Source organism: Artemia franciscana, chromosome 21 (genome assembly GCF_032884065.1).
Source record: "Artemia franciscana chromosome 21, ASM3288406v1, whole genome shotgun sequence".
Classification (NCBI taxonomy): Eukaryota; Metazoa; Arthropoda; class Branchiopoda; order Anostraca; family Artemiidae; genus Artemia; species Artemia franciscana.
In genome coordinates, this window is record NC_088883.1 from 2623795 (window position 1) to 2651171 (window position 27377).

The window sequence follows — 27377 nt, forward strand, 5'->3', positions numbered from 1 at the left end:
CACAGTTAACAAAGACAAATACAAGAAACAGGACAAAAGAGAAAAAAACAGTAAAGATGGAAATAAAGATATAGAAAGACAGAGAGAGAGAGAGAGAGGTTTGTATAAATGGGTGAAATACCTTTCCAATAACGTCTCCCTTCTGCGCACTAGTCTTAACGATGGCATGGTACGGGCTCACAAATATAGGCTTATTATCATTTACATCTTCAATTGTAACTTTAACAGTAGCATGTGCGACTTTCGCCCCTCCTTCAACTTTTGCCTCAACGAAAACATCACGTTCATCAGTTACTTCCCTATCAAAAGGTTTCCCACTTGTGTAAACCACTCGAGACGTCCTTCCAATTGAATTCATATCGCTGGGATTTAAAATACTAAAAAATATGTGCTCAGGGAGTTCGCTCCCTACGACTTGCAAAATAGCAACCTTTAGCACCTTTGTTGAATTTTCAACGATAGTTGCTGAATAAACCTCTTGTGCAAAGATAAACTATCATTTTTTACTGTGTCCACATATATTGTCAGGACTGTTGCTGAGGCGTAGTGTCCATCCGTCACAGTAATATCTAGCTGATAAAAGGGCTTAAGTAATCCATTAGCAACTGTGACAATACCTGACTTTGAGCCAATACTGAATTTATTATCAATATTTCCAGCAACAATACAATATCTTAACTGACTATTAGTGCTATCTGCATCAACTGCCTTCAACTCTGTCACGAAAACACCTGGGTATGTTGGAACAAATAGGGTTGTGTTGTAAACCTGCTGCGAGAATTTGGGTGGACAATCGTTGACGTCTTCAACACGAATGATAACGTGGGTATAATTTTCTGAGATTAATTTTGGGGATCGTTTATCACTTATCCTCACAGTGAAGTCAAATTCAGGGTAGGATTCATTGTCAAGCAGATGGAGTATCTTAACAGCACCTAGAAAGATCAAATTTTTTGCAAGAATGTATAAACTACAATAAAATTACTGCTAACAATTCATCTAAAAAACAAACCACCTGAAGCCAAAACAGCTACGCATGTTCCTCCACCCTCCCCCCAAATATGCTCGGAGCTTCACTCTTTTCTCCTTCGAATTTTCTGTTTCTTTACATCGCCAGCAAGTTCTATCTTACCTTTCAAAATCTTTTATGATCAATAATCCCCAAAATTCATAGAAGTTCTAGGGGAGGATAGCTGCCTTTCCTGTCCCCATGCTCTTATGATCCACTCCCACACCAATTGAAGACGCCCTGCCTTTTGTTTAGCGCCAGATGGATTGCAAAATAGCAAGATTTTGGTAACCTCTCACTCTTCATCCGTACAAAGTGACCTGAGCATCAGGCCATAAACTTTTTTTTCATTATATCCCTAGAAAGTGGAATCAAACCCCATAGTTGTATAGCTTATTCTTTGGTCTACTTATTAAAAATTAATTAGTAAGTCTAAATCAGACACAAACGCAGGAATCGCTAGCAAGAGAGAAAATTGTAACCAAAAATAGGCGGAAAACATATGAAGTTATTCTTTAAAAGGGGGAAAAGCTGAAAATTTCCAACGGGTTCTTTAAATTACATACCTTAAAATATAATAATCTACCCTTCAAGCCACAAGAGATATATTTCAAGAAACTTTGGATTCCGTTAATTAGCACTTTAAGAAATGATGTAACGTTTTGCTGAGCGTACATGCACCTAAGGTCAATTCACCAGGTAAATTAAGTGACTTGCGAATTTGAATAAACATCTTACACTAAATTCACCGGCATGATAATTAACTTGTATTTAATCAGTATAGTAAATTATACCAAATCGACTATGTGGCACATGGGCCCTGATGACCTCGATTACTTGCTGGAGCAATGTGACAGTTCCTTTCATTTTGAGATTTGTATTCAAGCCCCACTAAACTTCGTTATTTCTATTACATTTTATTTTATTTTTATCAGATTTCTTTCTAGATTAACACTCATTTAGAGATTTTTCAACACTGATTAATAACGGGTCGGGAGATAATGAATAAATTCAATAATTTGAATATTTTAAAAACCAAGTTTGTTGGTTGGGTTACTATTAAAATTCTAAGTCAGACGATGTCGCTTAATATACTACTTGAATTTTTGGCTTTAGTAATTTTCTGTGTTGAGTGCTTATGCGTTACAAATTTAAAATGTTTGCCAAAAACAGAATGAACCAGCTTATTTTCACAGATGAATGCTTTTAAGACACCAAAAAAATGAAGTTAGTCGTATCTTCGAATAGGTCTTTTCTATTTCTGCTGAAAACCCGGCAGGAAGAGATAGAATGAATTTCGCCAAAAATGCAAAAAAAGTAGTTAGCATTTTTTTTCTTTCTTTTTTTTTCCTACAAAATAGCTATAACATTTTCATAATCAACTGAAAATAAATTTAAAAAATCTGCCTTCCAGTACACGTCTGGTTGGATTCAAATAAGCTTAAACCTTTAACTGAAATCACACTTTTAATCAGTTTAAGTTAAGACTGCCTTGATTTTTTTTAGTTCTGCTGTGTAACTGCAGTGGAGTCAACTGGAGGGGACAAGTGCTTCCCTAGAATTACAAAAAAAAATACCTTTTGGGGGTATTTTCATTTAAAAATACTTTTTTTTCTTTCATTACAAAAAAGGAAAAAAAGGTGACGATACAAAATATTCAGTCATCACCCTAATTTTCTTTGAATCGAGGTCAATGGGTAACTGTATGCTGTTAGTGGCTCCCGATATTCCTTATTCCCATTAAACCCATGTTAAAAAACTAAAAATTACCCTTTTCCCCATCTCGTTCCTCTATCAAGACGCTGTTCTTTTCAAATAAGCCCAGTGTTGTCAATCCCGTCAATCCTCTCATAACATTGAAGTGGTTGCTCGCCCTTGACAGAAAGCTTAGTTTTTTACAAAAGATACTAACCCCATTTACACGTTCTTTTACGAATTTCCCTGTGTTCAACAAAACTATCAAAAATACTGTTGAAGTGCTTTTTATTGCTCTTGAATTGTTGCCAAAGATAACGTACAATTTGATGCCCCCCTAGATTTTGAAAAAAAACTTTTTCTTAGGGTATTTTCATTTAAAAATGCCTTTTTTCGGTATCTTCTCTTGCTTTTGTTATCTTTAAGATTAGAAAAAACGACAAATTTGCCCCCTTCCCTATTTCTGAAAAACACATTTTGCCATCCTCCTAGATTTTCTTGAATTGAGGTCACTGGATAACTGTGCAGTGTCAATGATTGCTTGTTTTTTAATTCCCTCTAAACTGACATTAGACCATCAAATACTTCCACTCTTATTCCTCATTCCTCTCTTAATTCATACTATATGCTTTAACTTTTTGACAGTTGACTTTATTAAATAATAAATTTTGAAATATATTCATTTTGGCGAAAGGACTTTTGACAACCCCCTGAATTTTAAGATAATTTACTTAAACAATATATGTGATGTTGGAATATCCTCGAGAAAATCATCCAGACCTTATTCTCGTACTTTACCCAGAACGTGCAATTCATTTAAAATGTAGTGGAATTTACGGGAGACGAACAAAATATTCATTTGAATGAAATATTTCGCTGAAATCTTAAAATTTATTAGAGCTAAAATACTAATGAAAGCAAGTAACATTAGACAAGGGCACCAAAATAATTTTTTTTAATTTGGCAACTCAGCAGTCGAAAGCCGAAAAAAAAAATCACTAACCTATTCAAGTGCTTTAGAGCAGCATTTCATACGCAGGTTTAGTTCTCCTAAGAGTGGGGTATCTATCCACTCGCCTTCTCCTAAGGAATCTCTTTGACATAACCATACTTGAATACCCACTATTTTTATCTTTTATACAAAAAATTCACGTTTGTTTAAATGGTTTATTAATCGGACCCCCCCCCCTCCTAGTCTTTATGAGCTAACAAACTAATACAAAGTTTCATAATTTTCAAAGCCAGTTAATACAAACAAGTTTTCAGAATGAAAAGCTTAGTTAGAGAAAAGGGAGATAATCAATTCGTCCCTTATTATAAAATCAAGTCAACTTTTAGAGAGCCTTTTCGACCTTGGTCCAAGTGAATGATGAAGAATCCTTAGGGCAAATAATAGAAAGTTTTAATTGAAAGCAGATATTTTTTTCCCTGCACAGTTCATCAGTCACCCGTCAGAATGTAAGCACTACCAAACTCTAACTTGTGGATAAAAGAGAATTTATTTTTTCTGATAGAATTTGGAGTTAATCCCAGCTTTGACATTAAATACACTAAATTGTCAGCTACTTCAGTTCAATAAAATTTACCAACAACCAGGAGTGAAGCTAGGGTTACAAGTTTGGAGGTGGAATAAAAAGAACGTACCGACAAAATCTCACAGGGTACCGACAAATCGGGACATTTAAGCTAAAGTAAGACGTCAAAGACGCCCAAACTTTGACTGTGCGCCGACACCTTGTAACTTAGGGTGGGGGAGTCAACCCTTCTAAGCTGCGCCCCTGCCAACAACTTAAAAAATTGAATAATAAATTTTCTATTTGAGCACTACCCAGATAGAAAAATCTCAATTGGAAGTTGAATTTGGTCGTGTGGTGGTGCAGTGGAAATGATCTGATCCTGGTATATGGAGCCTGGAGTATGATCTCATCTGCAACAACCCGCCACAAGGCCCAGAATTTAGTTTCGACGATGATTTTATGCTAAAGTGTCTATATGATAGTCCAAAGAAGAAGAAGAAGAGAGAAAAATATAAAAAATATTTGTTCAAAAATTGTAGATGGCGATCCTTTAAATATGAAGTTCGCTTCATCCCTTAATTTAAAAATTAAAATACTTAAAGGTTTAATTTGAAAAAAAAACAAACAAGTTAACGATTCTCCCATCTCTTTGTATATATATATATATATATATATATATAAATATATATATATATCTATATATGTATGTATATATATATATATATATATATATCTCTATATATATATAAAAATAAGTTGTCTGTGTGTTGAGTGACGTCACTGTCCGCATATGACATCTGAATTATTTCATCACATACCAATTCAAAAACGAATGTATTCAAGCCGAAGTAGCTCAGTTATATAACTACCTGTGTTGGCGCAGTGGGTTTGACCTTAGCGTGGTAATACGGGACCCAGAGATCGAACCATGCTGCAGGAATGCACTACAGGGCCGACGCAGGGACCTTTGTAGTCAAGAAGCGTTGTTAATCCGATACAAATACAAATACAGTAGCTCAGTTGGTAAAGCGTTATGTTCCAGGTTCTAGGTCCGAGAGGTTCCAGGTTCGAACCTTGGCTTTAGCATTAATACAAAAGAAGAAAAAAAACTAAAAAAGATAAAAACTACAAAAAAAACTAAAAAGAAAATACTAAAAGGGTAAAAAACTAAAAACTAAAAACTAAAAAAATAAAAAACTAAAAAAAGGTAAAAACTACAAAAAAAAAATAAAAAGAAAAAAACTAAAAACTAATAGAAAAACTAAAAAAAAACTAAATAAACTAAAAACTGAAAAAGAAAAAAAACTAAAAAAAGGAAAGAAAACTGACAAATAAAGGAGAAAAAGAAAAGTAAAAAAACTAAAAATAAAAAAAAACTAAAAAAGGTAAATGTATTCAAGCCGAAGTAGCTGAGTTGGTAAAGCGTTATGTTCCAGGTTCTAGGTCCGAGAGGTTCCAGGTTCGAACCTTGGCTTTAGCATTAATACAAAAGAAGAAAAAAACTAAAAAACAGGTAAAAACTACTAAGAAACTAAAAAAGCTAAAAAACTAAAGAAAAACTAAAAAAGGTAAAAAACTAAAAACTAAACGAGAAAAAAAATAAAAAACTAAAAAAAGGGTAAAAACAGCAAAAAACTAAAAAGAAAAAAAAACTACTAAAAACTAATAAAAAAACAAAAAACTGAAAAAGAAAAAAAAACTAAAAAAAGGAAAAAAACTGAAAAATAAAGGAGAAAAAGAAAAAAAAAAAAAAAAACTAAAAAGGTAAAAACGACAAAAAAAAACTAAAAAGAAAAGAGAAAAAAAAGAAAAAGCTAAAAAATAGGTAAAAACCAAAAAAAAACTAAAAAGAAAAAAAGGGGAAAAAAAAATTATTTCATCATATACCAATTCAAAAACGAATGTGTGAACAGACCGGGACACAGGGAATATAAATGACGACCGGGACACTCAAAGAGAAATTACAGACTGGTGAAAAAACTGGTGATGGCACAAATATTTCTATATATTTTGACAATGGATTAAAGCAATTCTAAAACCTAAAACAGAAAACTAAACCAATTTACATCATCAATTCGACCAAAAATGACCTAAAACTTTTAGGTCAGTAATTAGGTAATTTTCGTATCTTTGTGGGTTTTAGCTTTCGGGCTCTTTGATATAGAACTCAATCTTTTAGACTTAAAACAAGAATACCAAACTTCTTTTTCAAACAGTTCGTGGTAACGAACTGTAGTAAATAGCGACCCGGCTCTATAGCCAAAACTCTAAAAAATGGAATTTTGATACCAATAGCTACATCAAAAGAATTGCATTTTAAAGCTGATTTTAAATATATAAGTTTCGTCAAGTTTAGTCTTACGCACCAAAAGTTACGAGCCTGAGAAAATTTGTTTTACTTTAGAAAATAGGGGGAAACACCCCCTAAAAGTCATAGAATCTTAACATAATATGTAAGTTTCATCAAGATTAGTCTTACCCATCAAAAGTTACGAGCCCAAGAAAATTTGCCTCATTTTAGTAAATAGGGGGAAACACCCTCTAAAAGTCATATCATCTTAACACACACCAGATTCAGCGTATCAGAGAACCCTACTGTAGAAGTTTCAAGCTCCTATCTACAAAAATGTGGAATTTTGTATTTTTTGCCAGAAGGCAGATCACGGATACGTGTTCATTTGTTTTTTTTTTCTTTTTCCCAGGGGTAATCGTATCGACCCAGTTGTCCTCGAATGTTGCGAGAGGGCTCATTCTAACGGAAATGACAAGTTCTAGTGCCCTTTTTAAGTGACCGAAAAAATTGGAGGGCACCTAGGCGCCCTCCCACGCTAATTATTTTCCCAAAGTCAACGGATCAAAATTCTGAGATAGCCATTTTATTCAACGTAGTCGAAAAACCTTATAACTATGTCTTTGGGGACGACTTACTCCTCCACAGTCCCCGTTTTAGGGGTTACAAATTACAAACTTTGACCAGTGCTTGCATATAGTAATGGTTATTGGGAAGTGTACAGGTGTTTTCAGAAGGATTTTTTGGTTGGGGGGAGGGGTTGAAAAGAGGGGGATATACTGGGGGAACTTTCCATCGAGGAATTTGTCATGGGGGAAGAAAATTTCCATGAAGGGAGCGCAGGATTTACTAGCATTAATTAAAAAAAAACAATGAAAAAATAAATATGAAAAAGTTTTTTTCAGCTGGAAGCAAGGAGCAGCATTAAAACTTAAAATGAACAGAAATTATTACCCATACGAGGGGTTCACCTCCTCCTAATACCTCCCTCTTCACGATAAAGTATTTTTAGTAATGTCAACTATTTATTCTACGCCTTTTGTGATTCAGGGGTCATTCTTAATTAATTGGGCCAAAATTTAAGATTTAGTGTAAAGAGAGAGGTACTGACGAAGGGGCTAACCCTCTCATATGTGTAATAAAAACATGAGAATAAAAAATTCTTTACGTAAGCTAGTTTATAAGTTACGTATATCTTTTACTAATAAAAAGATTCGTAAAAAATTAAAAGTTCTAGTTGCATTTTTTATTAACCGAAAAATTGGAGGGCAACTAGGCTTCCTCCCCCGCTCTTTTTTTTTCAAAATCATTCGATCAAAGTTATGAGAAAGCCATTTAGCCAAAAAAAAAAAATATGCAAATTTTGTTTTATTTATTTCTCTGTGGAGAGCCAAAATCAAAACATGCATTGATTCAAAAACGTTCAAAAATTAAACAAAAAATCATGTTTTTTCAACTGAAAGTAAGGAGCGACATTAAAACTTAAAACGAACAGAAATTACTTCGTATATGAAAGGGGCTGCATCCTCATCAACGCCCCGCTCTTTACGCTAAAGTTGTTTACTGTTTTAAAAAAAGAGTTGAGAGAAAGAGTCAAACTTTAGCGTAAAGAGCGGGGCGTTGATGAGGAAGCAGCCCCTTTCATATACGAAGTAATTTCTGTTCGTTTTAAGTTTTAATGTCGCTCCTTACTTTCAGTTGAAAAAACTTGTTTTTTTATTTAATTCCGGAATAGGGCCATCTAATCTATAATATACAATATAGTATAGGACCATCTATATAATATAGAATATAGTATAGGGCCTTCTATATAATGTTAAATAGTGTCATCTATCTAATATAGGGTTATTAAGGTTGCTAAAGATGGAATTTCCATATTTTACAAAACGTTGTTTTTGCAAAAGAACAACTTTTGTATTGCAAAATAACGTTGTTTTTGCAAAATAACAACTTTGTATTGTAAAATAGTGTTTGGAGCGTTGTTTGATTGGAACGCTTCATCTTGTTTATCACAACACGATGAAAATGATTAAATAAAATGTCTTATTAGTTTCAGGCTTGTCTGAAAGCCACTGCCATTATTATAATTAACATTCGTGATGTAAATGATAATGCGCCACGTTTTCTCTCCTTTTCCTATGAGGGTATAATAAGCGAAGCGGCACCTGTGGAAGCTGTTGTATATGCTGCTAGCTCATCGAAAGGTCGTTTCCTCAACCTTGGCTCTCCGTTGATTCTTGAAACGGATGATGATGATTCCGGGGTCAATGCCCAAATTACGTATGAGATTCTTGACTCATTGGCCAAGGCCTATTTTACTATTGATCCTAGTACAGGTTTGTTATTAAATTATATTCTACATTTAAATTTTGCTTTATTAATTTTTAGTTTCGCGATAAATTTGGAGTATAGAAAGCTATAACTTTTTGTTTCAATTAAAAATTTTACTTTTCAATAAAACAAGAGGCAACTTCATAACATGGGGACGATATAAGTGGACTTAAAAAAAGAGGGGATGAAATAGCATGGGATGTTGAGGGAAAAGAGACCTTTTAGGAACTACTTTGCATTATTGCGCTTAACAAGCATTTGATCATTAGATCCAAAGTTTCATATATATATATATATATATATATATATATATATATATATATATATATATATATATATATATATATATATATATATATATATATATATATATATATATGTATATAAATATATATACTAGCTGTTGGGGTGGCGCTTGGCGCAACCCCAACACCTAGCTGGTGGGGGCGCTTCGCACCCCCCCCCCCCCAAGCCCACCCGCGTGCGTAAGTCGTTACGCGCCATATTAGTTACGCGCCATTGTAGTTGTTTTCCTGTGTCCCACCTGTGAATATAGATATATATATATATATATATATATATATATATATATATATATATATATATATATATATATATATATATATATATATATATATATATATATATATATATATATATATATATATATATATATATATATATATATATATATATATATATATGTTTTTAACTACGTAAAACTTGCGAATATACAACATTCTTCGCTGTCCCATTGTCTGTACATATAAATGGATTGTCAGGTTTCCCGACTCTTGAACCTGCAACATATAATTGTCCATGAGAAAAACAATCCGTATTCAGATCTATACCTCATTATTCTAATGATTGCCCAGTCCCAGTCGTCAGTTGACACACAAATATGACGTCAGTCGACACACACGTCCCAGTCGTCATTTGTGTCCCGGTGTCCCAGTCTGTACTTTCTCTTTGAGTGTCCCGGTCGTCATTTATATTCCCTGTGTCCCGGTCTGTATATACATTCGTTTTTGAATTGGTATATGATGAAATAAATTTTTTTTTTCCTTTTTTTCCTTTTAGTTGTTTTTTTGGTTTTTACCTTTTTTTTCTTAGCTTTTTAGTCTTTTTTCTTTTTAGTTTTTTTTTGTAGTTTTTACCTTTTTTATCTTTTTTTTATTTTTATTTTTTTAGTTTTCTTTTTCTCCTTTATTTTTCAGTTTTTTTCCTTTTTTTAGTTCTTTTTTCAGCTTTTAGTTTTTTTATTAGTTTTTAGTTTTTTTTTCTTTTTAGTTTTTTTGCTGTTTTTACCCCTTTTTTTTAGTTTTATAGTTTATTTCCTTTTTTAGTTTTTAACCTTTTTTTATTCTTTTTTTAGTTTTTTAGCTCTTTTAGCTTTTTAGTAGTTTTTACCTGTTTTTTAGTTTTTTTTAATTTTTTTTCTTTTTTAGTTTTTTCTTCTTTTGTATTAATGCTAAAGCCAAGTTTCAAACCTGGAACCTGTCGGACCTAGAACCTGGAGCATAACACTTTACCAACTCAGCTACTTCGGCTTGAATACATTTACCTTTTTTAGTTTTTTTTTATTTTAATTTTTATTTTTTTTTTGTTTTCTTTTTCTCCTTTATTTTTCAGTTTTTTTTTTTTCTTTTTCAGTTTTTAGTTTTTTAGTTTTTTTATTAGTTTTTTTTTCTTTTTAGTTTTTTTGTAGTTTTTACCTTTTTTTAGTTTTTTTTAGTTTTTTTTACTTTTTTAGTTTTTAGTTTTTTACCCTTTTTTTTTTTTAGTTTTTTAGCTTTTTTAGTTTTTTTAGTATTTTCTTTTTAGTTTTTTTTTGTAGTTTTTATCTTTTTTAGTTTTTTTCTTCTTTTGTATTAATGCTAAAGCCAAGGTTCGAACCTGGAACCTCTCGGACCTAGAACCTGGAACATAACGCTTTCCCTGCGTCGGCCCTGTGGTGCATTCCTGCAGCATGGTTCGATCTCTGGGTCCCGTATTACCACTTAGACTTAGACTTAGGTCCTCCCACGCCTGAGGGCGCATAAGGCAGCAACAGTGGTTCGCCACGACGACCTGTCCTGAGCCTTCGACCAAAGCTCCTCCATCGAAGACCTCGCCAGCTTCGCCTCCTTCTCTAACATCCTGCCAACTGTCATTTTGGGTCTCCCTGACTTGCGGAGGCCGGGGGGTATCCAACACCATATGTCATGAGGTAGCCTTCCATCACCCATTCGCACCATGTGCCCCCAATACATCCATCGTCGCTTTCTAATGGTATCAAGGATGGGGGTATGATTTGTTATGGTATAAATCTCATCATTTCTTATTCTCTCAGTCCAATGTATATTCAAAATATAACTGAGCTACTTCGGCTTGAATACATTCGTTTTTGAATTGGTATGTGATGAAATAATTTAGACGTCATATGCAGACAGTGACGTCACTCGACACACAGACAACTTATTTTTATATATATAGATAGATGAAACGCAAATGACACAATAGGCCTAAGACTTTTATGGATAGGAAAAGGGTAAGGGGAAAGTAGGCAAAACATTGTTTGTGATGGCTTTTATTTGATTCAAGTTTGACCTAACTAACAAATTTAACTTTTATTCATTTTAAGAATCATTTATATATCTATTTTTGTACTAGTTAGTTTTATATTTGCTATGATTGATTATTTTAACATTTCTTCATTTTAGGTTTCAAAATGAACAAAAAACTACTTTTTCGGAAAGCTTTTATTTAAATAAAAAAAGACTTAACTTCTGTTCCTTTCCGAATCTACTGTGTTTTAGCATCAGAGCCGTTAGCCCAATATAAACAATGTGACCTGACTATTTAGAGAATCTGATTACTTTCAAATTACATGGAACTGAGTTCCAAACTCTAAAGCAAGGTGTCAGAGTAGTAAATTTTAAATACAACATCACAAAATCTCTAATTTAAGTATTTTAGAAAAAGTATCTTCATTAGAAAACCTTACTTTTCAGATCATAATCATTACCACATTCATCAAAACTAATAGGAATTCTAATGAGTAGACTGATATGTGACCATAGTGCTCAATACAGCAATAACAGTTTGTTCATCAATTTAAATGGTATGATGTAATGCTCTTGTGTTACCCATAACCTAGGCTAATGATGTAATTTAGTTAAAATCATTACGGAGAGCATGGACATCATACGAGTACAGGAGTCATGATCATGATCTTAAATACAAAAAATTTAAATTTAATTAAATTGCCTAAAATGTAAAAAACTGATGATTGCACAATTATGCCCTCCGTATGTGTACATGCCCTCCGTAAAATCATTACGGAGGGCAGGTAGATCATACGAGCACAGGAGTCATGAAGCAGTCATACCTATATATAGCAATGATATGAGAACAGTGGTTCATATCCATTTAAATTATAGAAATATAATAAAATAACATGTCTATAAGATCACTTTATTTAGCAGCTTCAAAAGGATGCACACAGGTTGTTGAATATCTTTTGAAACTCCTTATTTATTGCTTTTATGGTGAAACTCCCCTTCATTTAGCAGCTTGGAAAGGACACACACGGACTGTTGAATATCTTTTACAGTCTGGTACTGATGTTAATATAAGAAATAGTTATGGTAACACTCCCCTTTATTTAGCTGTTTGGGAAGGACACGCACAGACTGTTGAATATCTTATACAATCTGGCGCTGATGTTAATATAAGAAATAATTATGGTGAAACTCCCCTTCATTTAGCAGCTTGGGAAGGACACACACGGACTGTTGAATATCTTTTACAGTCTGGTGCTGATGTTAATGTAAAAAATAAGAATGGTACTTATTTTTTAAAAAATGAAGCTGCACTTCATTTTGCAGCTTTGAAAGGACACACACGGACTGTTGAATGTCTTTTAAAGTCTGGCACTGATGTTAATGTAAGAAATAATTATGGTGAAACTCCCCTTTATTTAGCAACTCAGGAAGGACACACAGAGACTGTTGAATGTCTTTTACAGTCTGGCGCTGATGTTAATATAGGAAATAAAAATGGTAACACTCCCCTTTGTTTAGCAGCTTGGAAAGGGCACACACGGACTGTTGAATGTCTTTTAAAGTCTGGCGCTGATGTTAATATAAGAAAAAATTATGGTGAAACTCCCCTTTATATAGCCGCTCGTATAGGACACACACAGACTGTTGAATTTCTTATACAGTCTGGTGCTGATGTTAATATAGGAAATATTTATGGTGAAACAGCTTTTGATGTAGCTGTTGATGATACTGCTGTTTATTTTGCAAGCCATGTATTAAAACTGAGAGTGGCAAATTTATATGTAAGTGAAAGAAACATATGGCTCTCAGAGAAGACTCAGACAAGTTATCCTGCAATAGAGCTCAAGGATCAATTTGTAAGAGAACTAGAACAAATGAGGAGTGAGACAATATTTTGTAATATTACGTTCTATGACATTTTTATCAAAGGAATTAGCTCAATAGAACTATACACGATGAATGAAAATTCGTTGAAAGGTCTACTGAAATCATCAAACTGGGAAACAAAATTTTCAATGTACAATACAATAATAAAAAGCCATTTTAAAAACAGCATAGAAAGGAAAGTGCTGCTTGAACTAGCCAATAGAAGTTTCAATTCTCTCTTTAACAGATTTGCTGAGTTACCACATGAATGTGCTGAACAAATACTGAGCTATCTAAGCAATGAAAACTTGAAAAATTTCATAAATGCTTCTGAACCACTCCACAAGGGGTGGTAGCATTAAGAGTTTCATAATGATAGATAGATAGATAGATAGATATACATATACAATGCAAATTAACTACTATGCGGGTTTGGTGACAAGTTTTCAAAACCCGCATAGCAGGTTTTTGAGCTATAATGCTTTAAACTTCTCTACTTTTGGCCTTGAAACAAAAAAAAACATTTTTGTCTCTCACTGGCTAGCAAAAAAATAAGCTTCATGGAAAATATATTTTTCCTTTTACCCAAATTAACTATAAAAAAAGCAAAATGTTTTCTAGATTACAGTACTGTTTTGAGATAGAAACATTATTACATAACTAAGATTTACCAAAATATCTACTGGTTTACTCACATTCAATGAATTTAAGGACCAAAGAGGAAGATAGTATGCAGGTGAGGAAACACAATAATTCCAATTTCTTATCTTGATCAAACTAATGCATTTGTTTCAACTCAAGTGGGTGCAAGCGCATAGGAGACTTAAGTAAAGGTTAAGCTTCCTCCACACAAGTTCTTAGGATATGAATGAATGAATGAATGAACTACATTACCCGTAAAAGTATAAAAAACACGAAGTACGGAGTATTATAAATAAACAAAAACAAAAACGATAAACAGCGAAGAAAAAAAAACTTCAAACTAACAAAGGACAACATGGACTAATTAACCAGTATTAATATGGAAAAAAGGCTGCAGAGGGTCATAAACGTGAATAAAGTTGATAATATTTTTAAATAAATCATCATTGAAAGACCGAATCCGAGAAGGCACATCTATTAAACCAAATCGAACAATTTTTTTTTTCGGTGCCATCTAGGAAGCCGGAGGAGGAATTTACAAACCGTTGCGGTTGTAACGGCTTTTGTTGTTTGGGGATATTTTTCTGTAAGCGACGTGTAGGTTTTTCATGGCTTTATTCACTAGGGATGAACAGGTTGTGAAAAGTGTTGGGCCGAAACACAGACCAAGCCGACTAACTAAAAAAGAACATGGTAGAACTGCAGTCCCAGCAACGAATGGAGCGACCGCATGAGGGCTATTAAAACAAATGAACTCGCATTTAGACATATTAACTGACAGTCCAATCTTAGATAGTTCATTGGTTAATATAGTAAAATTAGAAAGCAATCCATGGCGAGTCCGGGCAACAAGAAGAACGTCATTTAGTTCGAATAATAATTTCTTTTTGATGTTAATTGACACTTTGAAAAATTTTCTTTGAGCAGCAAGCATTCTAAACTTCAACAATTTCTACTAAACTTCCAACTTTTGGTTTTCTGTTTTCAGGCTTTCGAATTGCTTTAATCCAATGTCAAAATATATTAAAATATTTGTGCAATCACCAGATTTTTACATTTTAAGCAATTTACTAAAATTTAAAATGAACCTCAATTTTTTGAGCTCCTGTAACGGTAATAACATGTAACGGTGTATCGGTACTGTAAATCACTACATTTATATATATATATATATATATATATATATATATATATATATATATATATATATATATATATATATATATATATATATATGTATATATATATATATATATATATATATATATATATCTATATATATAAAAATAAGTTGTCTGTCTGTCTGTGGATGTGTGGATGGATGTGTCAGGTGACGTCACCTGAAAAAACTGGATCAGGTGACGTCAAAACTGAAAAAACTAAAAAAGGCAAAAACTACAAAAAAACTAAAAACTAATAAAAAAACTAAAAAAGCTAAAAAACTAAAAAAACTATAAAGGTAAAAACCAATAAAAAACTAAAAAGGCAAAAACTACAAAAAAAAACTAAAAACTAATAAAAAAAAGTAAAAAAGCTAAAAAACTAAAAAAACTAAAAAAACTAAAAAAAGGTAAAAAACTAAAAAAAATAAAAAATAAAAAAAAAACTAAAAAAAAAGAAAAAAATGAAAAATAAGCTAAAATAAAGGTAAAAACCAATAAAAAACTAAAAAAAAAGGAAAAAACTAATAAATGACGACACTCAAAGAGAAAAAAAAGGCAAAAACTACAAAAAAAACTAAAAACTAATAAAAAAAATAAAAAAGCTAAAAAACTAAAAAAACTAAAAAAAGGCAAAAACTACAAAAAAAACTAAAAACTAATAAAAAAGCTAAAAAACTAAAAAAAATAAAAAAAAGGCAAAAACTAAAAAAAAACTAAAAACTAATAAAAAAAATAAAAAAGCTAAAAAACTAAAAAAACTAAAAAAACTAAAAAAAGGTAAAAAACTAAAAAAACTAAAAACTAAAAAAAAACTAAAAAAGGTAAAAACTAAAAGAACTAAAAAATAAAAAAAATAAATGACGACACTCAAAGAGAAAGCGACCAGGACAAAAGGAATGTTCGATTAGCAATCAACAAAGCACCGGGCCACAGGGAGTATAAATGACGACCAGGACAAAACTAAAAAATCTAAAAATCTATATAAATGACGACCGGGACAAAAAAACTAAAAAGAAAAAAAAACTAAAAACTAATAAAAAAAGTAAAAAAGCTAAAAATCTAAATAAGCTAAAAAAGAAAAAAAAAGGAAAAAAATAAAGGAGAAAAACAAAACTAAAAAACGAATGTATATACAGACCGGGACACCGGGATACAAATGACGACCGGGACCCGGGACACAGGGAATATAAATGACGACCGGGACACAGGGACACAACTACAACGGGGACACCGGGGGAAACAGGGGGATGTAAATGACGACCGGGACACCGGGACAGGGAATGGTCGATTAGCAATCACCATCAACAAAGCTCAAGGGCAATCATTAGAATCATGAGGTATAGATCTGAATACAGATTGTTTTCCCATGGACCATTATATGTTGCATGTTCAAGAGTCGGTAAACCTGACAATCTATTTATATGCAAAGACAATGGGACAGCAAAGAATGTTGTATATTCGCAAGTTTTACGTAGTTAAAACCATATATAAACTAAAAAAAGGTAAAAAACTAAAAAAAATAAAAAATAAAAAAAAACTAAAAAAAAGGAAAAAACTGAAAAATAAGCTAAAATAAAGGTAAAAACCAATAAAAAACTAAAAAAAAAGGAAAAAACTAATAAATGACGACACTCAAAGAGAAAAAAAAGGCAAAAACTACAAAAAAAACTAAAAACTAATAAAAAAAATAAAAAAGCTAAAAAACTAAAAAAACTAAAAAAACTAAAAAAAGGTAAAAAACTAAAAAAACTAAAAACTAAAAAAAAACTAAAAAAGGTAAAAACTAAAAGAACTAAAAAAGAAAAAAATAAATGACGACACTCAAAGAGAAAGCGACCAGGACAAAAGGAATGTTCGATTAGCAATCAACAAAGCACCGGGACACAGGGAGTATAAATGACGACCAGGACAAAACTAAAAAATCTAAAAATCTAAATAAACTAAAAAAGAAAAAAAAAGGAAAAAAATAAAGGAGAAAAACAAAACTAAAAAACGAATGTATATACAGACCGGTACACCGGGATACAAATGACGACCGGGACACAGGGAATATAAATGACGACCGGGACACAGGGACACAACTACAACGGGGACACCGGGGGAAACAGGGGGATATAAATGACGACCGGGACAAAAAAACTAAAAAGAAAAAAAAACTAAAAACTAATAAAAAAACTAAAAAATCTAAAAATCTAAATAAGCTAAAAAAGAAAAAAAAAGGAAAAAAATAAAGGAGAAAAACAAAACTAAAAAACGAATGTATATACAGACCGGGACACCGGGATACAAATGACGACCGGGACCCGGGACACAGGGAATATAAATGACGACCGGGACACAGGGACACAACTACAACGGGGACACCGGGGGAAACAGGGGGATGTAAATGACGACCGGGACACCGGGACAGGGAATGGTCGATTAGCAATCACCATCAACAAAGCTCAAGGGCAATCATTAGAATCATGAGGTATAGATCTGAATACAGATTGTTTTCCCATGGACCATTATATGTTGCATGTTCAAGAGTCGGTAAACCTGACAATCTATTTATATGCAAAGACAATGGGACAGCAAAGAATGTTGTATATTCGCAAGTTTTACGTAGTTAAAACCATATATATATATCTATCTATATTCACAGGTGGGACATAGGGACACAACTACAATGGCGCGTAACTATTATGGCGCGTAACGACTTACGCGCGCGGGGGGGCTTGGGGGGGGCGCGAAGCGCCCCCACCAACTAGGTGTTGGGGTGGCGCGAAGCGCCACCCCAACAGCTAGTATATATATATATATCTATATATATAAAAATAAGTTGTCTGTGGATGGATGGATGGATGTGTCAGGTGACGTCACCTGAAAAAACTGGATCAGGTGACGTCAAAACTGAAAAAACTAAAAAAAGGCAAAAGCTACAAAAAAAACTAAAAACTAATAAAAAAAATAAAAAAGCTAAAAAACTAAAAAAACTATAAAGGTAAAAACCAATAAAAAACTAAAAAAAAAAACTGAAAAAACTAAAAAAAGGCAAAAACTACAAAAAAAACTAAAAACTAATAAAAAAAGTAAAAAAGCTAAAAAACTAAAAAAAACTAAAAAAAAACTAAAAAAAGGTAAAAAACTAAAAAAAATAAAAAATAAAAAAAAACTAAAAAAAAGGAAAAAACTGAAAAATAAGCTAAAATAAAGGTAAAAACCAATAAAAAACTAAAAAAAAAAGGAAAAAACTAATAAATGACGACACTCAAAGAGAAAGCGACCAGGACAAAAGGAATGTTCGATTAGCAATCAACAAAGCACAGGGACACAGGGAGTATAAATGACGACCAGGACATAAGTAAAAAAAAAAACTATCTATATATATAAAAATAAGTTGTCAAACTAAAAAAAGGCAAAAACTACAAAAAAAACTAAAAACTAATAAAAAAGCTAAAAAACTAAAAAAACTAAAAAAAAGGCAAAAACTACAAAAAAAACTAAAAACTAATAAAAAAAAATAAAAAAGCTAAAAAACTAAAAAAACTAAAAAAACTAAAAAAAGGTAAAAAACTAAAAAAACTAAAAACTAAAAAAAACTAAAAAAAAGGAAAAAACTGAAAAATAAGCTAAAATAAAGGTAAAAACCAATAAAAAACTAAAAAAAAAACTGAAAAAACTAAAAAAAGGCAAAAACTACAAAAAAACTAAAAACTAATAAAAAAAGTAAAAAAGCTAAAAAACTAAAAAAACTAAAAAAACTAAAAAACTAAAAAAAGGTAAAAAACTAAAAAAAATAAAAAATAAAAAAAAACTAAGAAAAAAGGAAAAAACTGAAAAATAAGCTAACATAAAGGTAAAAACCAATAAAAACTAAAAAGAAAAAAAGGAAAAAACTAAAAAAAATTTTCATCTAAAAAACTAAAAAAAACTAAAAAAGGTAAAAACTAAAAGAACTAAAAAAGAAAAAACTAAATGACGACACTCAAAGAGAAAGCGACCAGGACAAAAGGAATGTTCGATTAGCAATCAACAAAGCACCGGGACATAGGGAGCATAAATGACGACCAGGACATAAGTAAAAAAAAAATTAACAAAACTAAAAAGAAGGTAAAAACTACAAAAAAACTAAAAAGAAAAAAAAACTAAAAACTAATAAAAAAACTAAAAAATCTAAAAATCTAAATAAACTAAAAAAGAAAAAAAAAGGAAAAAAATAAAGGAGAAAAACAAAACTAAAAAACGAATGTATATACAGACCGGTACACCGGGATACAAATGACGACCGGGACACAGGGAATATAAATGACGACCGGGACACAGGGACACAACTACAACGGGGACACCGGGGGAAACAGGGGGATATAAATGACGACCGGGACAAAAAAACTAAAAAGAAAAAAAAACTAAAAACTAATAAAAAAACTAAAAAATCTAAAAATCTAAATAAGCTAAAAAAGAAAAAAAAAGGAAAAAAATAAAGGAGAAAAACAAAACTAAAAAACGAATGTATATACAGACCGGGACACCGGGATACAAATGACGACCGGGACACAGGGAATATAAATGACGACCGGGACACAGGGACACAACTACAACGGGGACACCGGAGGAAACAGGGGGATGTAAATGACGACCGGGACACCGGGACAGGGAATGGTCGATTAGCAATCACCATCAACAAAGCTCAAGGGCAATCATTAGAATCATGAGGTATAGATCTGAATACAGATTGTTTTCCCATGGACCATTATATGTTGCATGTTCAAGAGTCGGTAAACCTGACAATCTATTTATATGCAAAGACAATGGGACAGCAAAGAATGTTGTATATTCGCAAGTTTTACGTAGTTAAAACCATATATATATATATCTATCTATATTCACAGGTGGGACATAGGGACACAACTACAATGGCGCGTAACTATTATGGCGCGTAACGACTTACGCGCGCGGGGGGGCTTGGGGGGGGCGCGAAGCGCCCCCACCAACTAGGTGTTGGGGTGGCGCGAAGCGCCACCCCAACAGCTAGTATATATATATATATCTATATATATAAAAATAAGTTGTCTGTGGATGGATGGATGGATGTGTCAGGTGACGTCACCTGAAAAAACTGGATCAGGTGACGTCAAAACTGAAAAAACTAAAAAAAGGCAAAAGCTACAAAAAAAACTAAAAACTAATAAAAAAAATAAAAAAGCTAAAAAACTAAAAAAACTATAAAGGTAAAAACCAATAAAAAACTAAAAAAAAAAACTGAAAAAACTAAAAAAAGGCAAAAACTACAAAAAAAACTAAAAACTAATAAAAAAAGTAAAAAAGCTAAAAAACTAAAAAAACTAAAAAAAAACTAAAAAAAGGTAAAAAACTAAAAAAAATAAAAAATAAAAAAAAACTAAAAAAAAGGAAAAAACTGAAAAATAAGCTAAAATAAAGGTAAAAACCAATAAAAAACTAAAAAAAAAAGGAAAAAACTAATAAATGACGACACTCAAAGAGAAAGCGACCAGGACAAAAGGAATGTTCGATTAGCAATCAACAAAGCACAGGGACACAGGGAGTATAAATGACGACCAGGACATAAGTAAAAAAAAAAACTATCTATATATATAAAAATAAGTTGTCAAACTAAAAAAAGGCAAAAACTACAAAAAAAACTAAAAACTAATAAAAAAGCTAAAAAACTAAAAAAACTAAAAAAAAGGCAAAAACTACAAAAAAAACTAAAAACTAATAAAAAAAAATAAAAAAGCTAAAAAACTAAAAAAAACTAAAAAAACTAAAAAAAGGTAAAAAACTAAAAAAACTAAAAACTAAAAAAAACTAAAAAAAAGGAAAAAACTGAAAAATAAGCTAAAATAAAGGTAAAAACCAATAAAAAACTAAAAAAAAAACTGAAAAAACTAAAAAAAGGCAAAAACTACAAAAAAACTAAAAACTAATAAAAAAAGTAAAAAAGCTAAAAAACTAAAAAAACTAAAAAAACTAAAAAACTAAAAAAAGGTAAAAAACTAAAAAAAATAAAAAATAAAAAAAAACTAAGAAAAAAGGAAAAAACTGAAAAATAAGCTAACATAAAGGTAAAAACCAATAAAAACTAAAAAGAAAAAAAGGAAAAAACTAAAAAAAATTTTCATCTAAAAAACTAAAAAAAACTAAAAAAGGTAAAAACTAAAAGAACTAAAAAAGAAAAAACTAAATGACGACACTCAAAGAGAAAGCGACCAGGACAAAAGGAATGTTCGATTAGCAATCAACAAAGCACCGGGACATAGGGAGCATAAATGACGACCAGGACATAAGTAAAAAAAAAATTAACAAAACTAAAAAGAAGGTAAAAACTACAAAAAAACTAAAAAGAAAAAAAAACTAAAAACTAATAAAAAAACTAAAAAATCTAAAAATCTAAATAAACTAAAAAAGAAAAAAAAAGGAAAAAAATAAAGGAGAAAAACAAAACTAAAAAACGAATGTATATACAGACCGGTACACCGGGATACAAATGACGACCGGGACACAGGGAATATAAATGACGACCGGGACACAGGGACACAACTACAACGGGGACACCGGGGGAAACAGGGGGATATAAATGACGACCGGGACAAAAAAACTAAAAAGAAAAAAAAACTAAAAACTAATAAAAAAACTAAAAAATCTAAAAATCTAAATAAGCTAAAAAAGAAAAAAAAAGGAAAAAAATAAAGGAGAAAAACAAAACTAAAAAACGAATGTATATACAGACCGGGACACCGGGATACAAATGACGACCGGGACACAGGGAATATAAATGACGACCGGGACACAGGGACACAACTACAACGGGGACACCGGAGGAAACAGGGGGATGTAAATGACGACCGGGACACCGGGACAGGGAATGGTCGATTAGCAATCACCATCAACAAAGCTCAAGGGCAATCATTAGAATCATGAGGTATAGATCTGAATACAGATTGTTTTCCCATGGACCATTATATGTTGCATGTTCAAGAGTCGGTAAACCTGACAATCTATTTATATGCAAAGACAATGGGACAGCAAAGAATGTTGTATATTCGCAAGTTTTACGTAGTTAAAACCATATATATATATATCTATCTATATTCACAGGTGGGACATAGGGACACAACTACAATGGCGCGTAACTATTATGGCGCGTAACGACTTACGCGCGCGGGGGGGGCTTGGGGGGGGCGCGAAGCGCCCCCACCAACTAGGTGTTGGGGTGGCGCGAAGCGCCACCCCAACAGCTAGTATATATATATATATATATATATATATATATATATATATATAGATGAAACGCAAATGACGCAATAGGCCTAAGACTCTTATGGATAGGAAAAGGGTAAGGGGAAAGTAGGCAAAATATTGTTTGTGGTGGCTTTTGTTTGATTCAAGCTTGACCTAACTAACAAATTTAACTTTTTTTCGTTTTAAGAATCATTTATATATCTATTTTTGTACTAGTTAGTTTTATATTTACAATGATTGATTATTCTAACATTTCTTTATTTTAGGATGCAAAATGAACAAAAACTACGTTTTCGAAAATCTTTTATTTAAATGAAATAAAAAGGCTTAACTTCTGTTCCTTTCCGAGTCTACTATGTTTAAGCATCAGAGCCGTTAGCCCAATATAAACAATGTGATCTGATTATTTAGAGACTCTGATTACTTTCAAATTACATAGAACTGAGTTCCTTACTCTAAAGCAAGGTTTTAAGATTCTCTAAGGTCAGAGTAGTAAATTTCAAATGCAAAATCTCAAAATTCCTAATTTAAATATCTTGGAAAAAGTATTTCCATGAAAAAACCTCACATTTCAGATAATAATTATTAGCAAATTTATCAAAACTAATAGGAATTCTAATGAAATGTGACAATAGTGCTCAATACAGCAATAACAGTTCGTTGATCAATTGAAATGGTATGATGTAATACTCTTGTGTTACACGTAACCTAGGCTAATGACGTAATTTTAATTAAAACCATTAGAGAGGGTATGTAAAAAATACGAGTACAGGGGTCATGACGTAGTCATACCTATATATAGTAATGATATGAGAACAATGGTTCATATCCATTTAAATTACAGAAACATAATAAAATAACATGTCCATAAGATCACTTTATTTAACAACATCAAAAGGATGCACACAGGTTGTTGAATATCTTTTGAAACTCCTTATTTATTACTTTTATGGTGAAAGTCCCCTTCATTTAGCAGCTTGAACAGGACACACACGGACTGTTGAATATCTTTTACAGTCTGGCGCTGATGTTAATGTAAAAATGAGAATGGTACAAGTCCACTTCATTTTGCAGCTTTGAATGGAAACACACAGACTGTTGAATGTCTTTTCAAGTCTGGCACTGATGTTAATATAAGAAATGATTATGGTAACACTCCCCTTTATTTAACAGTTTTGGAAGGACACACAGAGACTGTTGAATGTCTTATACGGTCTGGCGCTGATCTTAGTATAAAAAATGAAAAAGGTGATAGTCTATTTCATTTTGCAGCTTGGAATGGAGACACACAGACTGTTGAATGTCTTATACAGTCTGGCGCTGATCTTAATATAAAAAATAAGAAAGGTGAAAGTCTATTTCATTTTGCAGCTTGGAATGGAGACACACAGACTGTTGAATGTCTTATACAGTCTGGCACTGATATTAATATAAGAAATAATTATGGTGAAACTCCCCTTTATTTAGCAGTTTTGGAAGGACACAGAGAGACTGTTGAATGTCTTATACAGCCTGGCACTGATCTTAATATAAAAAATGAGAAAGGTGAAAGTCTATTTCATTTTGCAGCTTGGAATGGAGACAAACAGACTGTTGAATGTCTTTTAAAGTCTGGCACTGATGTTAATATAAGAAATAATTATGGTAACACTCCCCTTTATTTAGCAGCTTGGGAAGGACACACAGAGACTGTTGAATATCTTATACAGTCTGGCGCTGATGTTAATATAAGAAATAATTATGGTGAAACTCCCTTTTATTCAGCAGCTCGGAAAGGACACACACAGACTGTTAAATGTCTTATACAGTTTGGCGCTGATGTTTATATAAAAAATGAGGAAGGTGCAAGTCCACTTCATTTTCCAGCTTGGAATGGAAACACACAGACTGTTGAATGTCTTTTAAAGTCTGGCACTTATGTTAATATAAGACATAATTATGGTGAAACTCCCCTTTATTTAGCAGCTTGGGAAGGACACACAGAGACTGTTGAATATCTTATACAGTCTGGCGCTGATGTTACTATAAGAAATAATTATGGTGAAACTTCCCTTTATTTTGCAGCTCGAAAAGGACACATAAAGACTGTTGAATGCCTTATACAGTTTGGCGCTGATCTTAATATAAAAAATGAGGATGGTTCAAGTCCACTTCATTTTGCAGCTTGGAATGGAAACACAGAGACTGTTGAATGTCTTTTAAAGTCTGGCACTGATGTTAATATAAGACAGTAGCTGTTGGGGTGGCGCTTCGCGCCACCCCAACACCTAGTTGGTGGGGGTGCTTCGCGCCCCCCGAGCCCCCCCCCCCCGCGCGCGTAAATCGTTACGCGCCATAATAGTTACGCGCCATTGTAGTTGTGTCCCTATGTCCCACCTGTGAATATAGATAGATATATATATATATATATATATATATATATATATATATATATATATATATATATATATGTGTTTTTAACTACGTAAAACTTGCGAATATACAACATTCTTTGCTGTCCCATTGTCTGTGCATATAAATAGATTGTCAGGTTTACCGACTCTTGAACAAGCAACATATAATGGTCCATGGGAAGACAATCCGTATTCAGATCTGTACCTCATGATTCTAATGATTGCCCTTGAGCTTTGTTGATGGTGATTGCTAATCGACCATTCCCTGTGTCGCCATTGTCATTTATATATCCCCCTGTGCCCCCCGGCGTCCCCTTTTTAGTTTTGTCCCTGTGTCCCGGTCGTCATTTATATTCCCTGTGTCTCGGTGTCCCAGTCTGTGATTTCTCTTTGAGTGTCCCGGGCGTCATTTATATTCCTTGTGTCCCGGTCGTCATTTATATCCCCCTGTGCCCCCCGGCGTCCCCGTTGTAGTTGTGTCCCTGTGTCCCGGTTGTCATTTATATTCCCTGTGTCCCGGTCGTCATTTGTATCCCGGTGTCCCGGTCTGTATATATATTCGTTTTTTAGTTTTGTTTTTCTCCTTTATTTTTCATTTTTTTTTCCTTTTTTCTTTTTTTTCTTTTTTAGTTTTTTTAGTTTTTTAGTTTTTTTAGTTTTTTATTAGTTTTTAGTTTTTTTTTCTTTTTAGTTTTTTTGTAGTTTTTACCTTTTCTTTAGTTTTTTTTTAGTTTTTTTTTACTTATGTCCTGGTCGTCATTTATACTCCCTGTGTCCCGGTCGTCATAAGTATCCTGGTGCTTTGTTGATGGTGATTGCTAATCGAACATTCCTTTTGTCCCGGTCGCTTTCTCTTTGAGTGTCGTCATTTATATTCCCTATGTGCCGGTGTCCCGGTCGTCATTTGTGTCCCGATGTCCTGGTCTGTAATTTCGTCAGTTGAAAACATGACGTCAGTCGACACACAAACATGACGTCACCCGACAGACAGACCCACACACACACAGACAACTTATTTATATATATATAGATAATTATGGTGAAACTCCCCTTTATTTAGCAGCTTGGAAAGGACACACAGAGGTTGTTGATTATCTTATACAGTCTGGTGCTGATGTTAATACCAGAAATAATTATGGCGAAACTCCCCTTTATTTAGCAGCTCGGAAAGGACACACACAGACTGTTGAATGTCTTATACAGTCTGGCGCTGATCTTAATATAAAAAATGAGAAAGGTGTAAGTCCACTTCATTTTGCAGCTTGGAAAGGACACACACGGACTGTTGAATATCTTACACAGTCTGGCGCTGATGTTAATGTAAAACCTGAGGATGGCGCAAGTCAACTTCATTTATCATGTTCTTCTGGATCTATTTTAATTTCACAGACTTGTGAATGTCTTCTCAAATATGGAGCCTATGTTAACTCTAAGGACAAGTATGGCATGACAGCGCTTCATTATGCTAGTCGGAGTGGAGATAAAGAGTGTGTTGCAACTCTTCTGGAGCATGGATCTGACTTAGATATTACAGGTAGAAATGACCGTACAGCTTTTGATGTAGCTGTTGATGATACTGCTGTTTATTTTCCAAGGCATGTATTAAAACTGAGAGTGGCAAATTTATATGTAAGTGAAAGAAACATAAGGCTCTCAGACAAGACTCAGACAAGTTATCTTGCAAATGAACTCAAGGATCAATTTGTAAGAGAACTAAAACAAATGAGGAGTGAGACAATATTTTGTAAATATAACGTTCTATGACATTTTTATCAAAGGAATAAGCTCAATAGAACTATACACGATGAATGAAAATTTTTTGAAAGGTTTACTGAAATCATCAAACTGGGAAACAAAATTTCCAATGTATAACACAATAATAAAAAGCCGTTTCAGAAGCAGCATAGAAAGGAAAGTGCTGCTTGAACTAGCCAATAGAAGTTTCAATTCTCTCTTTAACAGATTTGCTGAGTTACCACATGAATGTGCTGAACAAATACTGAGCTATCTAAGCAATTAAAACTTGAAAAATTTCACAAATGCTTCTGAACCACTCCACAAGGAGTGGTAGCATTAAGAGTTTCTTGCATAATATAATTGATTTAGTGATTGAAAGAATATTCTAAGAGCATAGCGGTGAGTTTTAAAATAGTGCGTGCGTCAAGGAACAAGGATATATATATATATCATGAAAAGAGAAATCACCAATGCTACAGCACAAACACAAAAAAAAAAAAAAAAAAAAAAAAAAAAAAAAGAGAGACAGAAGGAGAAAAGGTCCTAGCGAATTATTTCAAGTCGTTACGCGCCATATTAGTTACGCGCCATTGTAGTTGTGTCCCTGTGTCCCACCTGTGAATATAGATAGATTTATACATGTGTTTCAAACTACGTAAAAATTGCGAATATACAACATTTTTGGCTTTCCCACTACTGGGAATTTCCGTTTCCAATTGCCAGCAATTGATCTGAAAATGTTTGACCAGAGTCATCGTTTTGCAATCGGACACGCATATTTGTAGTTAATTTTAATATTTTTACGTGTGCCCATAAATTAGAATTTTTCAGGCAAGCATTCATTTCATTTGCAGGAGTTAAACTACGTAAAAATTGCGAATATACAACATTCTTGGCTTTCCCATTGTTCCGGTCATGTACCTTAACGTTCGAAGATGAAACTAAA

The 27377-nt window shown here is 32.6% G+C and overlaps 1 protein-coding gene across 1 annotated transcript; it reads left to right on the top strand.

Moving 5' to 3' along the window:
- The first annotated feature begins 4607 nt into the window (after positions 1 to 4607).
- Positions 4608 to 26458, top strand: LOC136041091 (serine/threonine-protein phosphatase 6 regulatory ankyrin repeat subunit B-like). Its single transcript, XM_065725645.1, has 5 exons — positions 4608 to 4619; positions 8562 to 8847; positions 12310 to 13244; positions 23348 to 24517; positions 25799 to 26458. Exons 1-5 carry the CDS (start codon positions 4608 to 4610, stop codon positions 26456 to 26458), a joined length of 3063 nt encoding a protein of 1020 aa, XP_065581717.1.
- Positions 26459 to 27377: the final 919 nt, after the last annotated feature.

Bases quoted from the DNA above. Each gene is read 5' to 3' on its own strand.
- LOC136041091 (XM_065725645.1), top strand. The intron at 8,848-12,309 runs GTTTGTTATTAA...TTTATTTAGCAG, and splicing joins TACTATTGATCCTAGTACAG to CTTCAAAAGGATGCACACAG. The intron at 24,518-25,798 runs GTTAATATAAGA...TATCTTATACAG, and splicing joins TTTTAAAGTCTGGCACTGAT to TCTGGTGCTGATGTTAATAC.